Source organism: Anolis sagrei, chromosome 3, assembly GCF_037176765.1.
Source record: "Anolis sagrei isolate rAnoSag1 chromosome 3, rAnoSag1.mat, whole genome shotgun sequence".
Lineage (NCBI taxonomy): Eukaryota > Metazoa > Chordata > Lepidosauria > Squamata > Dactyloidae > Anolis > Anolis sagrei.
The window spans coordinates 14357295-14372029 of record NC_090023.1 but is presented as its reverse complement, the minus strand read 5'-3'; the positions used below and the strand labels follow the sequence as shown (position 1 = coordinate 14372029).

Genomic DNA, 14735 nt, shown 5'->3' with positions numbered 1-14735 from the left:
GCATGTATATGTGTGTGTTTGTGTGTGTGTGTGTATGGCAGATAATCTTATGGTTTGAATATACTTCGACTGGAACTATACACACACACGCATGCACACACATGCTATTGGTGGTCTTGGATGTGCCCTCCACAAGTACACTTTATACCAGTGAGAGCAAGTGAGGGCAAAACAATGCTGATTAAGAAAAAGGAAAATAATACTGAGAGGACAAACACTGCCATTTGGGAGGCAATTTTGATGTGAAAAAGAACAACAACAAAAAACAACCCAAGATTATGGGTTCATCTTTGATTTTGAACTTTTTCCTCCCAGTGTTAAATTGGCTCCTAGTTTGCTAGTTCTCAAAGTTTCAATTATGAATATAAATTTAGGAAACCTGCAATTTCTTTTCTAGAAAGAATGTTCTAAGGAACGGCCTGGAAAATGTGCACATTCCGTGTACACACTGAAGGTGAAATACGTTGTAATTATATCTTGTCAAAAGATTATTTTCCCGTTCTTTAGTCCTTAAAAAATATGGTAATTGCCCCTTTCCCCCTCATAGTTAATTTTAAATTTCAGGAGGAATTAAGCTTGCTAAATCTCTTCATTTTCCTCCTCCCGTTGGTCTCTATGGTAGCAGCAAGAATAGAATTACTTTGATCTCCATTTGTAAGTGGCATCTCGTTTCTTCCAAGCATTGACCTTGTTTAGTGCAAACGAAATTTCCGATAAAATTCCATTAACTTATCATTCGTTGATCTTAGAGAGATGTCTTTAGGGGAGCTGCTTTCGCTCTGAAAGACAAAAGGTGATTTGTTTTAGAAAATCAATGAAAAGCGCCATAAACTAAGGGAGAAAATCTGCAATTAACTGCTTGGTCAGACCCCATTAGGGCTTTAATACTGCTTAGCATTGGAGTGCTGCATCTTATAAGTTTGAAAATGAGAAAGCAGCCCATGAACCCGCAGAAGTCGGCTCCTGAATTTAATGAGACCTGCACCATGCAACTGCCGTGTTTGGGGTACATAGTAAGGATCAAGGGATGCAGTTAAACCAGGACAATGGCGGAGCTTTCCTGTAAAACCTGGAATTAAAATGGCTAGGTTGTAGCTCAGTTAGTCAGTCATGTCCTTTTAAATCCATCTCCAAACTGGGAGAAAAGATGTCTCCCATTGTTGCACCCCAGCCGTGGGACATCTTTCCACACAGACGCCATGTAGGGATAAGAAAATCCTTTAAGTAAAGATTATTAAGGACAATATAAAACAGTGGTTCTCAACCTTTCTAATGCCGTGACCTCTTAATTCAAGGTGCTGGTTTTGACCTATAAAACCCTATACGGCTCCGGCCCAGTGTATCTGTCCGAACGGATCTCCCTCTACGTCCCACCCCGGAGCCTAAGATCTTCTGGGGAGGTCCTGCTCTCGACCCCGCCTCTATCACAGGTGAGATTGGCGGGGACGGGGAGCAGGGCCTTCTCGGTGGTGGCCCCCCGCCTATGGAATTATCTCCCCGGGGAAATCAGATTTGCAACTACGCTCCTTTCTTTCAGGAAAAAACTAAAAACATGGATCTGGGACCAGGCATTTGGACAAGTGGGTAAATAAAGAAGAACTCCATTGATGGCTAGGAAATTGACTAACGGATTGGTCATGTGGAACTCTGGAAACGAAACGCTGATTATAAGAATGACTTTTATATGATGTTTTTATATGATGTTTATACAATGTCCTAGGTACCAGTTGTTGATGTTTTATTGTGATAATCGTTTTAATTACATTTTGTATATTGTTTTTATATTTTTGTATACTATGTATTATTATGTATAGGCATCGAATTCTGCCTTCTTTGTAAGCCGCCCTGAGTCCCCCTCCGGGGGTTGAGAAGGGCGGGGTAAAAGTACCAGTAATAAATAAATAAATAAATAATGCAGTTCCATATGTTGTGGTGACCCCCAACCATAATATTGTTTCGTTGCTACTTGACACCTGTCATTTTAGTACTGTTACAAATCGTGATGTAAATATCCGATATGCAGGATATATTTTCATTCACTGGACTAAATTGAGCACAAATACCCAATATGCCCAAATGTGAATGCTAGTGGGGTTAGGGGGAAGGATTGATTTTGTAATTTGGGAGTTGTAGTTGCTGGGATTTATAGTTCACCTATACTCAAAAAGCATTCTGAACTCCACCAGCGATGGATTTAAACCGAACTTGGCACACAAAACTCCCATGACCAACAGAAAACACTGGAAGGGTTTTGTGGGCATTGACCTTGAGTTTGGGAGTTGTAGTTCACCTATATCCAGAGGAGCACTGTGGATTCATGCAATGATGGATCTGGACCAAAATTGGCACGAATACTCAGTATGCCGAAATGTGAACACTGGTAGAGTCTGGGGAAAATGGATCTTGACATTTGGGAGTTGTAGTTGCTGGGATTTATAGTTCACCTACAATCAAAGAGCATTCTGAACTTGACCAACAATAGAATTGGGTCAAACATCCCACACAGAATCCTAATGACCACCAGAAAATACTGTGTTTTCTGATGGTTTTTGGTGACCCCTTTGACACCCCCTCAGGGGTCCTGACCCCCAGGTTGAGAAACACTGATATAAAAGATAAGAAAAAGCACAATACAAAGTATAATGCAAAATCTGAAAGGCAAATCCAGAAACTCCATCAGCTCCCGCTGTCAGCCCCAGCTTCTGCCAACCTAGCAGTTCAAAAACATGCAAATGTGAGTAGATTAATAGGTACAGTTCCGGCTGGAAGGTAATGGCGCTCCATGCAATTATGCTGGCCACATGACCTAGGAGGCGTCTACAGACAACGGCAGCTCTTTGGTTTAGAAATGGAGATGAGCACTACCCCCCAAGTTGGATTCAACTAGACTTTCCCCTATACTACCAGTGGCGCAGTGGGTTAAACCCCTGTGCCAGCAGGACTGAAGACTGACAGGTCACAGGTTCGAATCCGGGGAGAGGCGGATGAGCTCCCTCTATCAGCTCCAGCTCCTCATGCGGGGACATGAGAGAGGCCTCCCACAAGGATGATAAAAACATCAATACATCCGGGCGTCCCCTGGGCAACGGTCTTGCAGACGGCTAATTCTCTCACACCAGAAGCAACTTGCAGTTTCTCAAATCGCTCCTGTCACGACCAAAAAACCTTTACTACCTAGTTGGAAGGTATGAGGCACACATGGGAGGTAAGATCATTTTTCATCATGCTGATGATGACTGCTGGTGCTTGGGATGCTAGTTTCATTGCAAGCATCATTCATGGTTACATTTCAGACATTAAATCTTTTAAAGCAAAAATGTGAAGGTGTAATTGAATTTTACAGCTGCTGTCCATGTTTACATACAAAACTGAATCGCATTTGCAGACTCCACTACATATTTGTTCACTTATTGAAAAAATGATTGATTTCCTTCCTTTCTATCAGTTGTGGCATTCAAGGCAACCAGCAACTAAACTTGAAAGAAAAATAAATTAAAAGTGCTAAATGGCATGACTAAAATAACCAGGACTTTCTGCAGTGAATCTAGCAGCAGAGAGAACATCAATCAAATTGCCAAATGACAGCCGCTTACCAGCATTTACTTTTATTTACTTTTTAAAATGTATTTTATTCATTGTTTCCCACCTTTCTCCAGATAGTGGAACCCAAGGCAGCCAACAGCACATTAATAACAATACAGTTTATTCATCTTAATGATGATGATGATTATGATGATGATGATGATGATAATGCCAAGGAATTGCCCCTGCAGTTCTTTGTTGTGCTAGCTGTCAGCTCTGGTTTTGACGGCAGTTTTTTGTACTGATTCTTTGACAAAATTGAAGGAAGAGCTGACAAGGAGAAGACCTGGTTATGGCTCACAAATGGAACCCTGAAGAAGGAGGCAGAAAGCCTGATTCTTGAAGCCCAGGAGCAAGCCATCAGAACAAATGCAATTAAGGCCAGGATTGAAAAATCAGCAGATAACCCAAAATGCAGATTGTGCAAGGAAGCTGATGAAATCATGGAGCTGACAAGGAGAAGACCTGGTTATGGCTCACAAATGGAACCCTGAAGAAGGAAGCAGAAGGCCTGATTCTTGAAGCCCAGGAGCAAGCCATCAGAACAAATGCAATTAAGGCCAGGATTGAAAAATCAGCAGATAACCCAAAATGCAGATTGTGCCAGACTTGGCACACAGAACTCCCTTGACCGAAAGTAAATACTGGAAGAGTTTTGGTGGGCATTGAGCTTGAGTTTTGGAGTTGTAGTTCACCTATATCCAGGGAGCACTGTGGACTCAAGCAATGGTGGATTGGGACCAAACTTGGCACAAATATGCAATATGCTCAAATGTGAGCACTGGTGGAGTTGGGGGGGGGGGGATAGACCTTGACATTTGGGAGTTGTAGTTGCTTGGATTTATAGATCACCTACAATCAAAGAGCATTCTGAACCCCACCAATGAAAGAATTGGTCCAAACTTCCCACACAGAATCTCATGACCAAAAGAAAATATGTGTTTTCTGATGGTCTTTGGTGACCCCTCTGACACCCCCTCACGACCCCCTCCCAGAGGTCCTGACCCCAGGTTGAGAAACACTGCCTAAGCTAGAACTTAGGAGGATTTGTTGATTAAGGAATTATGGGGCTGTAGTTAAAAAAACAACAACAAAACAAAAGGAATTTGTGGTCCAGAAAAGTTCTGGCCTGACTTTCAGAAAGGAAATTTGTAAAGATATAAGAAAGTTAACTTTTTTAAGATAGAAGAATTTGAGTTCAAATGTCCATAATGCTATTTGATATTATTTCCTTCTTGATCTGCTTGACTCAGCCATATACTTCAATAGTTTTTTCTGACCCATGACGTGCAGAAATTGATCTGTTCTTCATAACACCCTTTTTCTAAACTGTGGATACTTGTTCAATAGCATAATATTCCATTTCCCAAGCCTCTTTTTAAGCAGCTTTACAGGTTTTGAAATGAATTGTAGGAACTAATAATCAGCAAGACTTTCATAAGAGGTGTATCGTATTTGCACATTTTGATTTCCAGCTAATTTGTTAGTTTTCACAGGAGAATGAGTGAGTGCTACCTTAATGTGCTGGATTACAAGTTTAATGCACTCACATCAGGCCTGGGTGTTGTACATGTTGTGAAAGTTAAATCACTGGCATGTTAGAGTGATTGCACATGGTTTTGCTTCCAATCTAAGTAAGCCATATGCCTATCGCTGCTGGTCATTCCTTGCCATGTCCTTCAGATATACTTCAGCTTATTTTTCTTACTTTCCCAGTGTTAAAAATATTGGCTGAGGTTTAGAGGAAGCCTTATTATAATTATATTGACGCTGGTGACTGAAGGGAAAGGACCCCCCCCCCCCCCCCCCCAGTTGTGTGGATGTAAGCTTTCCTTTCCTTTATGGGAAACTGTGTGTTGAGCTAGAGTTGTGTTTTGAAGTGATAAAACTGGGCTGGAGTCCTGAGAAGGCATGCATACTTTTCAGCCATGCTTTGTAAATTTTGGGGAAATTGTCAAGTTATACAGTATAACCTGTGTATCTGTGGAACTGACACTCATGATTTCATTTTCCCAAAATTTGACAAAACATGTCACCTCTAGACATTGTCTAGATCAGTGGTTCTCAACCTTCCTAATGCCATGATCCCTACATACAGTTCCTCATGTTTCTACTTCATTTTCATTGCTACTTCATAACAGTAATTTTGCAATTGTTATGGGTCGTAATGTAAATATCTGATATACAGGATGCATTTTCATTCATGGGACTAAATACTTGATATGCCCAAATACTTGATACACCCAAATTTGAATACTGTTAGGGTTTGGAGGGATTGATTTTGCCATTTGGGAGTTGTAGTTGCTGGGATTTATAGTTAACCTTCAATCAAAGAGCATTCTGAACTCCACCAATGATGGAATTGAACCAAACTTCCCACACAAGAACTCCCATGACCAACAGAAAACACTGGAAGGGTTTGGTGTGCATTGACTTTGAGTTTTGGAGTCGTAGTTCACCTTTATCCAGAAAGCACTGTGGACTCAAACAATGATGGATCTGAACCAAACTTGGCATGAATACTCAATATACACAAATGTGAACACTGGTGGAGTTTGGGGAAAATAGACCCTGATATTTGGGAGTTGTAGTTGCTGGGGCTTATAGTTCACCTACAATGAAAGAGCATTCTTAACCCTACTAATGATAGAATTGGGTCAAGCTTCCCAAACAGAACTCCCATGACCAACAGAAAATACTGTGTTTCTGATGGTTTTTGTTCAACCCTTCTGACATCTCTTCACAACCCCCAAGGGGTCCTGATCCCTAGGTTGAGTAATGCTAGTTTAGGTTGTTCTGGAACAGCTGTTCCAGGAGCTCCAGATTTATTTGCTGTGTTTAAATGTTTGTGTGCAATCCCATGCTTGGGATTTTGCAGCAGGGGGTTTCCTGTTATAATTTGCATTTATAGGGTAAGCCACCTGCCAATTATAGTTAGGATCCCTGGTCCTGCTTTTTGCTTTTTGGAGGGAAGGGGCCATTTTTCAGTTAGTCACAGCAAGGGAAGCCAAGGCAGAGGATGCATACAGACGTTTCTCCTGTGCAAAGACTTTGTCTTTTAAGACTTCCTGGGGAAGAACAGATTAAAGGCCTCTACAGATTCCCAAAGGGTTCCAGGGAACAGCTTCACAGCCCTGAGGCCCTCCGGAGGGAATAACAGCTCTTCATCTTCAGCTAAGTGATTTCAAGCCTGCTGGTATGTCTGTTCGGTTCTGAGATGCAGTTCAGCCAGTAGCAGACTCAAACTAGTCAGGTTTAAGTTCACAGCAGCCTGGGAGGAGCTTTAAAGGGGAATTATTCTGTTAAACAAAGTTTCTTGAAGATAATGCCTGTTTCTTGTAAACAAGACTGCAAGAGCCAATAGACTATTTAGAAATCTTACAATTCCTGCTTGTTCTTTAATAAAGACTGTTGTATTTGAGCTTATGTCTCCTAAAGCCTGTTTAATAGGGAAAATTCCTCTAAAGGTTCTTTCTCGGGCCCCTGGGCTTCCTGCTGGACGCAGGCCTTGCATCCTCTCTTAGAAGCATTTAATTTCAGCTCCAGCGGCGACAGAACATAGGTCTTCCAGGTGATTCTATGGTATGCTTCTGTGGGAAGTTATTTAACAGGATTCTGTATAACCCATGGTTTCCTGTTTCCACACAAAGTCCTGCAACTTATCCTTCATGAATGTAGAGGTTATATTGTACCCAGTTTTATTTTACTCTTCTCTGTATTCTCTTAGCGCTGCCCAATACTGGAATGTACCCCTAAGAGTTTTCTGATATTGGGCTGTGGTCTCTAGGCTGCTGAAATGAAGTTTTCTTCATTTTTGCAGTCTGATAGTGTGGCTTTGTTGGTAAATCATTTATTGTACATCAACTAGAGATCTACTAGGAGCTTTGGATCTAGTTGCTACTTACTCTTGCTCAACGGTAGCCGTTGGATGATTGCAACTTTTTCTTTATCTGCTGAAAATATTAATTTGTCTCCTCTTTGCCCATGCAAGGTAACTTACGGAATAATTAAAATACTGAATCAAATTATATTGAGCTTTACAATTCAGCGAACCTGAACCTGGCCTTGATTCATTTGGTATAGAGTCTTTGCACAAACATAATTGAATCACAAAAAATGGCAAGGGAAATGATCTGCTCAGAACTCTTTGAGTAGAAAATCATACAGCCCTGCAGGAAGCTGGAAGTTAAATTAACCCTTCTCTCTCTTGGGTGCCAGATTATCACATATTAACAAATTGTGAGAACAACATACTATATTAGCTCAGGGGGAGAAAGAGAGGGAGTTTGGAACAAGGTTATTAGTATACAACTCACATTTTCCACTGCACTGAAGGCGGGGATAGAAATATTTACAGCTGAGAAGTGAGCATTCATAATGGAGAAGGCATACTGGTGGGGAGGGAATACTGCCCTGAGGCACATAGTCTGAAGCAGAACTTGGAAGGATGCTTTGAAGAAAAAGAACTATAACAATATGTTGAAGCCATCGCTGCCTGAGCCATGGTAATAATTTGTAACCTATGGTAGAAGTGGTATCTTTAGTCAAGAGCAGGGATTCTCAAACAGTGCTTTGTGGAGCCCTTTGGGCTCTTTGGGTGACAGTGAGGTGCTTTGCGGTGCCATGGTGCTTTCTGACTCCTCTTTTCTCCTCCTGAAAAATACAGGGAAATTAAAGTTTTGAGCTGCCAGAAACGGCAACTGCAGCATCCTAACTGAACACAGGCCCTTTCTCCTTCCGCCTCCCCCACAATTCAGGCTCTTCTCCTTGCTGCCCAAAACCCATGCTTCCCTTGCTGACCAGACTCTTTATCTTGCCACCCAGACCCCCCCTTGCTTTCATTGCTTCTAAAACCCTGTTTCTCTCTCACCACACAGGGTTGTGTTTTTCCTGCATGGCAGAAGGGGGTTGCCATTATTGTTGTTGTTATTGTTACTACAATGGCTGGATGCCCATCTGTTGGGCTATTTATATTTATCGTGTCAGGAGCAAACCAAGGGTGCAATTGTGATGTATTTGAGAAAACACAAAGTTTAAAAATTTGGCATTCTATTAAAAGTCATTTGACCAGTAGCTGGCTGCTTGGAGTGCCTCTGGTGTTGCTATAAGAAGGTCCTCCATTGTGCATGTGGCAGGGCTCAGGCTGCATTGTAATAGGTGGTATATGGTTCGCTCTTCTCCACACTCTCATGTCATGAACTCTACTTCGTAGCCCCGTTTCTTAAGGTTAGCTCTGCATCCCATAGTGCCAGAGCGCAGTCTGTTCAGCACCTTCCAAGTCGTCCTGTCTTCTGTGTGCCCTATGTTGGGCTGCTTTGATTGTGTTTTTCCTGTGTGGCAGAAAGGGGGTTGGACTGGATGGCCCCTGGGGTCTTCCACTGAAATACTGTTAAGTTTATGTTGGTTAAAATTGTTCTTCATTTTAAATATATTGCCCTTTCTTTCTTTCTTTCTTTCTTTCTTTTGCACTGTGTGAATTAGTTCACACAAACACTGTCCATCTATTCTGTCGCTGGCCTGGCCCATGCTTGAGATATGCACACACACGCGCACGTATATATATATATATATATATACACACACACACACACACATACACACACACACACTATATATATACACACACACACACATACACACACACATACACACACACACATGCACACATACACACTTCTTTGGGCTCCTCAAAAAACGTTTGTTTCAAAAAGGGCTCTCCGCAACCAGTGGTGCAGTGGGTTAAACCCTTGTGCCAGCAAGACTGAAGACTGACAGGTTGCAGATTCAAATCCGGGGAGAGCGCGGATGAGCTCCCTCTGTCAACTACAGCTCTCCATGCAGGGACATGAGAGAAAGGCTCCCACAAGGAGAGAGAAGGCTCCCACAAGGATGGTAAAACATCAAAACATCTGGACATCCCTTGGGCAACGTTCTTGCAGACGGCCAATTCTTTCACACCAGAAGCAACTTGTAATTTCTCAAGCTGCTCCTGACACGAAAAAAAGCTGAAAAAATTGAGAACCCCTGGTCTAGAGAATAAAAGATTTGAGGGGGAACATTATAGCCAGCTTGAAGTAATAGGAGTTGCACTGTAAACTTAATGAAATTTAATGGCCATGACTTAACACTTTGGGCTCATGGAAGTTGTACTTTTACAAGGCCAATAACCTCTCTGGTCAAGAGCGTTGGAGCTTCATTAAACTACAAATCCCAACATTCCATAGTGTTGAGCCATGGATGTTAAAGTGATGTTAGCATGCATTAATTGTATAGTGTAGATAGATGCTCCTGGAGTTATGGAACACTTTACCCTTGAGAGCTTGATTGACATCAGTATTGTTATTCTGCTGCCAACAGAGTTCTTTAGTTGGGGCCAAACTGATGCCATAAAAACACTCACACATTGATGATTTTACATCATTGTAAATTATTTCAACCAATTTTAATCTGTCTCCCAAGATGGTTACATTGCTTAAGATACTTTTATCCTTGAAATGTCATTTTATTTTTACACAGTTTAAATTAGTCAGGTTGATTTTATTGAGATCTTTAGACAGAGAGAGGAGGATCTAAATAAGCAGTCAATCAATCAATCAATCATATCTAGAGGGCTATCAAGCAGAAGATGAAATGAGCTTCTTTATTGCTATTCAGAGGATAGAACCTGAATCGAATAGATTCAAGTTCCAAGAACAGAGATCTCAATTAAATATTAAGAAGAACTTATTAATGGCAAGATATATTTGACAGGGAAATAAACTACCCTGGAATATGGTGGACTCTCTCTCTTTGAAGGTGTTTAAAAGGAGATTAGATGCCTGCTTATCAGAGGTGCTGCCCTGGCAAGGGATTGGGTTGGATCATTCATTGGGTATCATTCATGTGTATGATTCTATGTTTCTTTCACATCTGTGAACATTGCAAATGAGACCAGTGGTCTATCCTGGGCCCCTTCCATACAGCTGAATAAAACCCCACATTATCTGCTTTGAGGTGGAATATATGGCAGTGTGGACTCAAATTGATGAGGAGATATTGGAAAAATAGATATTGATTGATTGATTTATAAATTGTGTGTATTTTACAAACACTGAAATGCATAGAAAAATCAGACTCTCTCTGTATAAGAAACCCAAGCTAACAAGCACAGCAAGAGGGAGGGGGACATTCCAAGAGAGAGATAAGCCACAAAGGCTGGTATATCTAGGCTCTAAGGAAGGAGCTTCTTGACAGGTACAAGTGGGCCCCTTGATTGATGAGTGTAAGCCATGCTTGCTCTTTAGAAACACAGAGACATGCTTTTTGCATGTTGGAAGTTAGAATTCGATATTCTTATGATGCTAAGATGATACAGTGAATGATGTAAATGTATGTTGTAGCATGTTCTTAGTTTGCTTGAACCTGGAATCTATAAAAGCCACAATCCGCCCCTCTATCATTTGCTCTGGTGCTTTAGGAGAGAACTCCTCACCAGGGTCCTAGCTGGTAATAAAATCCTTGCTTTTTAGACCTCCGGAACTCTCTTGGTCTCTCCTTTCCTGAAACCTTCCCCCTGCCATTTCAAGATAACCCAGTTCAAAGCAGATATTGTAGGATGTTCTGCCTTGATATTCTGGGTTATATGGCTGTGTGGAACAGCTCCCAGTTCAAAGCAGATATTGTGGGATTTTCTGCCTTGATAGGTAAAGGTTTTCCCCTGACATTCAGTCCAGTCTTGTCCAACTCTGGGGATTGGGGCTCATCTCCATTTCTAAGCCGAAGAACTGGCATTGTCTGTAGACACCTCCAAGGTCATGTGGCTGGCATTACTGCATGGAGCGCCATTACCATTCTGGTTTATATGGCTGTGTGGAAAGGCCTTATGTTGGTAAACTAGTCTTTGATTAATAGCAGGCAGATATTTGTCCTCACCCAGAAACTTTGGAGATGCTAAAGATTCAACTTGTGGCTTTTAAAATGCAAATTATGTACTTTATCACTGAGTTTACAGCTGTTTCTCAAACAATACTCGATTGGAATATTTCCAGTAATTTGTTGTGAGATTATCTAATACACCTTCTGTTTTGTTTCCTTGTCTGCAGCAGAGCCATACCAGGTGCCCAGCCCACAAATGCTCGGTCGAATCGCCTGGATGGATACCGATCCAGCATTCTTCTGTAAGTCTGTGCCTTTTTATTTGTTTGCAAAGCTTTGAGAGGATGAAGAGGTCTGTGCACTAGAAGCAGACTCAAGGGTGTAATACTGGACCATTTGATAAACTTTTGAAACAAACATGGAAATAATTACGCTCTCTGGTTTGCCTTTGAAGCTTAGCTTTTACAACATTGCTCTAGCACTGTGTGTGAATCCTTCTTTAGATGTTTACAGCCTCCAGAATACCGCAGTGTGTGAAGTGCTAGTGTGTCACTGTGTGGTCGGAAATAACCTCAGAAATGTTTGGCAGATGCTTCCTTGGTGATAGTTATTATGAGCTCATAGGAAGAGAATGATATTCTCTTGTGCAGTTATGGTTTTTCCTTGTTTTGCTCATCTGAATAGAATCATAGAATCAAAGAGTTGGAAGAGACCTCATGGGCCATCCAGTCCAACCCCCTGCCAAGAAGCAGGAATATTGCATTCAAATCACCCCAATAAGGCACTTTTATCTCATTTCAAATAGTTGACTCCAAATCCATCCTTTTTACAGGAGAAATTCTAGGTTGGGACCATGTACCATTGAATTGAGCAAGGTTACTTTCTTTCTAAATAGATGGACTTTTTGGTTCCTCCCAATTCTCTGATTCTGTGATTCTAAATATGTGTAGGAAGAAGTCCAAAAATAAATATAGCAAAATCAGAGTAAATGTGGAATCCTTATCTCTAACAGGAGTTATCAATGTCTGGGAGAAAATGGTCTCTAGGATTTTTCTATGTTCTCCATGCTATTCTGTGTTATGATTCTCCTATAAGTTACCATTGAATTGTATTGGAGGACCTAGCACAACTCTGTGGTATGCTTGCGTACTATGGTACAATGTTGACCCGGTGCAAGTCTACACAGAAATCAACCACGTGAAATGAGTTTTCCTTTTTCTGTATAAGTGTAGTCTGAGCATCATGGTCAAAATGTAAATTCTGCATAGTTTCAGACCCGAAGCCTTGAAATACGGAACTTTAAAAACCTATAGTTTAAAACAATTTGACTTGTTTCACTAAAGATATGCTTTGATCAAAGGGAGTTAATCAGGGCATTGAAGGCACCTCCTTCCCATTCCATGATGGACATACCACGTCTAATCTAAACATGGCATGCCTACTTGAAAGCTGCCAAAAATAACATACAACTGAAGGCATTTTTTATGGTTGGAATAGTTTCAAAAAGCAGTCCTCAGGGGAAGGAGCCTGAAGGATAGGCCTCTTCAAGACTAGATCTGCTAATAAAATCCAAAATGTTGCCAGGCTCTTGCTAGCAGGGTGGAAGCCATGAAAAAGCCAATTTCATCCTTCTTAAGTTGCTAAAGATGAAACTGAGCTGTATCCAAGGGGTCTGTTTACAACACTCCTTCCTGTATTCATCAGTGAAGAATAGTGTTATCCTCTAAGCTGAGGCCATGTGGCATTAGAGTCTCTATAAATCCAGAAAATCTCCCTTTTCTCTAAAACATGAGAAAGATGCAGCACTTCAGTACCATACAAGGAGCTGTGATATTTCGAGTTGAAATGCCTGGCCTTTAGTTGCTCTAGCTCAGGGGTCCTCAAACTAAGGCCTTGGGATCGGATACGGCCCTCCAAGGTCATTTACCCGGCCCTCGCTCAGGGTCAACCTTAGCCTGAAACAAGCACACAACAACAACAATCCTATCTCATCAGCCAAAAGCAGGCCCACACATCCCATTGAAATACTAATAAGGTTATATTTGTTAAAATTGTTCTTCACTTTGATTATTGTGTTGTTTTCGGTGTTTTTGCACTACAAATAAGATATGTGCAGTGTGCATAGAAATGTATTCAAGGTTTTTTTTTCAAATTATAATCCGGCCCTCCAACAGTTTGAGGGACTGTGACCTGGCCCTCTGTTTAAAAAGTTTGAGGACCCTTGCTCTAGCTTCTAGTTGTTGTAGCGTCCTGTTCGAGATGGAGGGCATGTGATTCCAGAAGCATGCAAACACATCTATAAGCAAGTCTACAGTGGTCTCTAAATAAATGCTCTGGACTGGCCCTGGAAGTGATGAGACATTCCAGGTCAAACCCATTGCATTGCCATGTTGGTGTCTACACAGTCCGACCAACCCAAGACCCCATTAGCCTCATTGGACCATCCCCTCATCCTCTGTCTTGCCACTATTTCCAGCCACCCATGAAGCTCCATGCAAGCTCCTGGCCTTTGTGAATGCTTTGCTCTGACATCAGCAGAGATATCCACACAACCAGAAAGCAGGAAAGGAGTGGTCTCCATTTTTCTTCCAGGCTATGCATAAACCTATGTGAATAAGTGAAACTGTATTAATCAATTCCACAAATACGGGAACCATGCTATATACTTAATAATAATTATAATAATAATAATAATAATAATAATAATAATATTCTTACCTGCCTCTGCTCGTGGCTCACAGCAAGTCACAGTAGAGTCAAAACACACAAACATTACAAATACACACACACACACACAGATATGCAATATTTCACTGCAGTGATGTATGTCCCATATATTATTTCTTCTAAAGTGCAAAGATTGTGCATGCACACTCAGAAGGAAAAAGCTTTTTAAGCTCTTTGCAAATCACATGAAGGGCTTACTTTCATAAGTGTTTCTTCTTTGGCTTCTTCTGAGAAGAGGCTGAAACCACTCTAATGGTTAATTTGGTTTTTGGTTGCGTAGAGATGGGCAGAATCTACACTGAAAGGCAAGGGCAAACTAGCAGAAATATTAAGGAAAAAGAGATGCAAGGATTCAGCTGCTACAGTGGGCCCTTGGTGGTCACTTGGGTTTAGTTTCAGTTCCCCATGCTTGCCAAAATCCATGGATGCTCCAGTCTTGCTATATACAATTGTATTGTAAGTAAAGTATAGTGAAATGGCACTCCATATATAAAATGGTGAACAACTCAAATGTGTGCCAGAAAAAGGCTGCGGATTTGTGAAATGTCAGGAGGCTACAGCAGAATACGCCT

General features: G+C 41.3%; 1 protein-coding gene across 12 annotated transcripts in view; it reads left to right on the top strand.

The window, feature by feature from the left end:
- The window catches only part of DLG2 (discs large MAGUK scaffold protein 2), a 1355349-nt gene that overhangs the window by 287635 nt on the left and 1052979 nt on the right, over window positions 1-14735 (top strand). For 10 of the 12 annotated variants that reach the window (XM_067466491.1, XM_067466494.1, XM_067466498.1 and 7 more), the window contains one exon: window positions 11664-11738. In XM_067466491.1, coding sequence (XP_067322592.1) covers window positions 11664-11738 — 75 coding nt within the window. The remainder of the gene's footprint in view (window positions 1-11663; window positions 11739-14735) is intronic. The other 2 variants (XM_067466492.1, XM_067466501.1) reach the window with 1 other exon arrangement.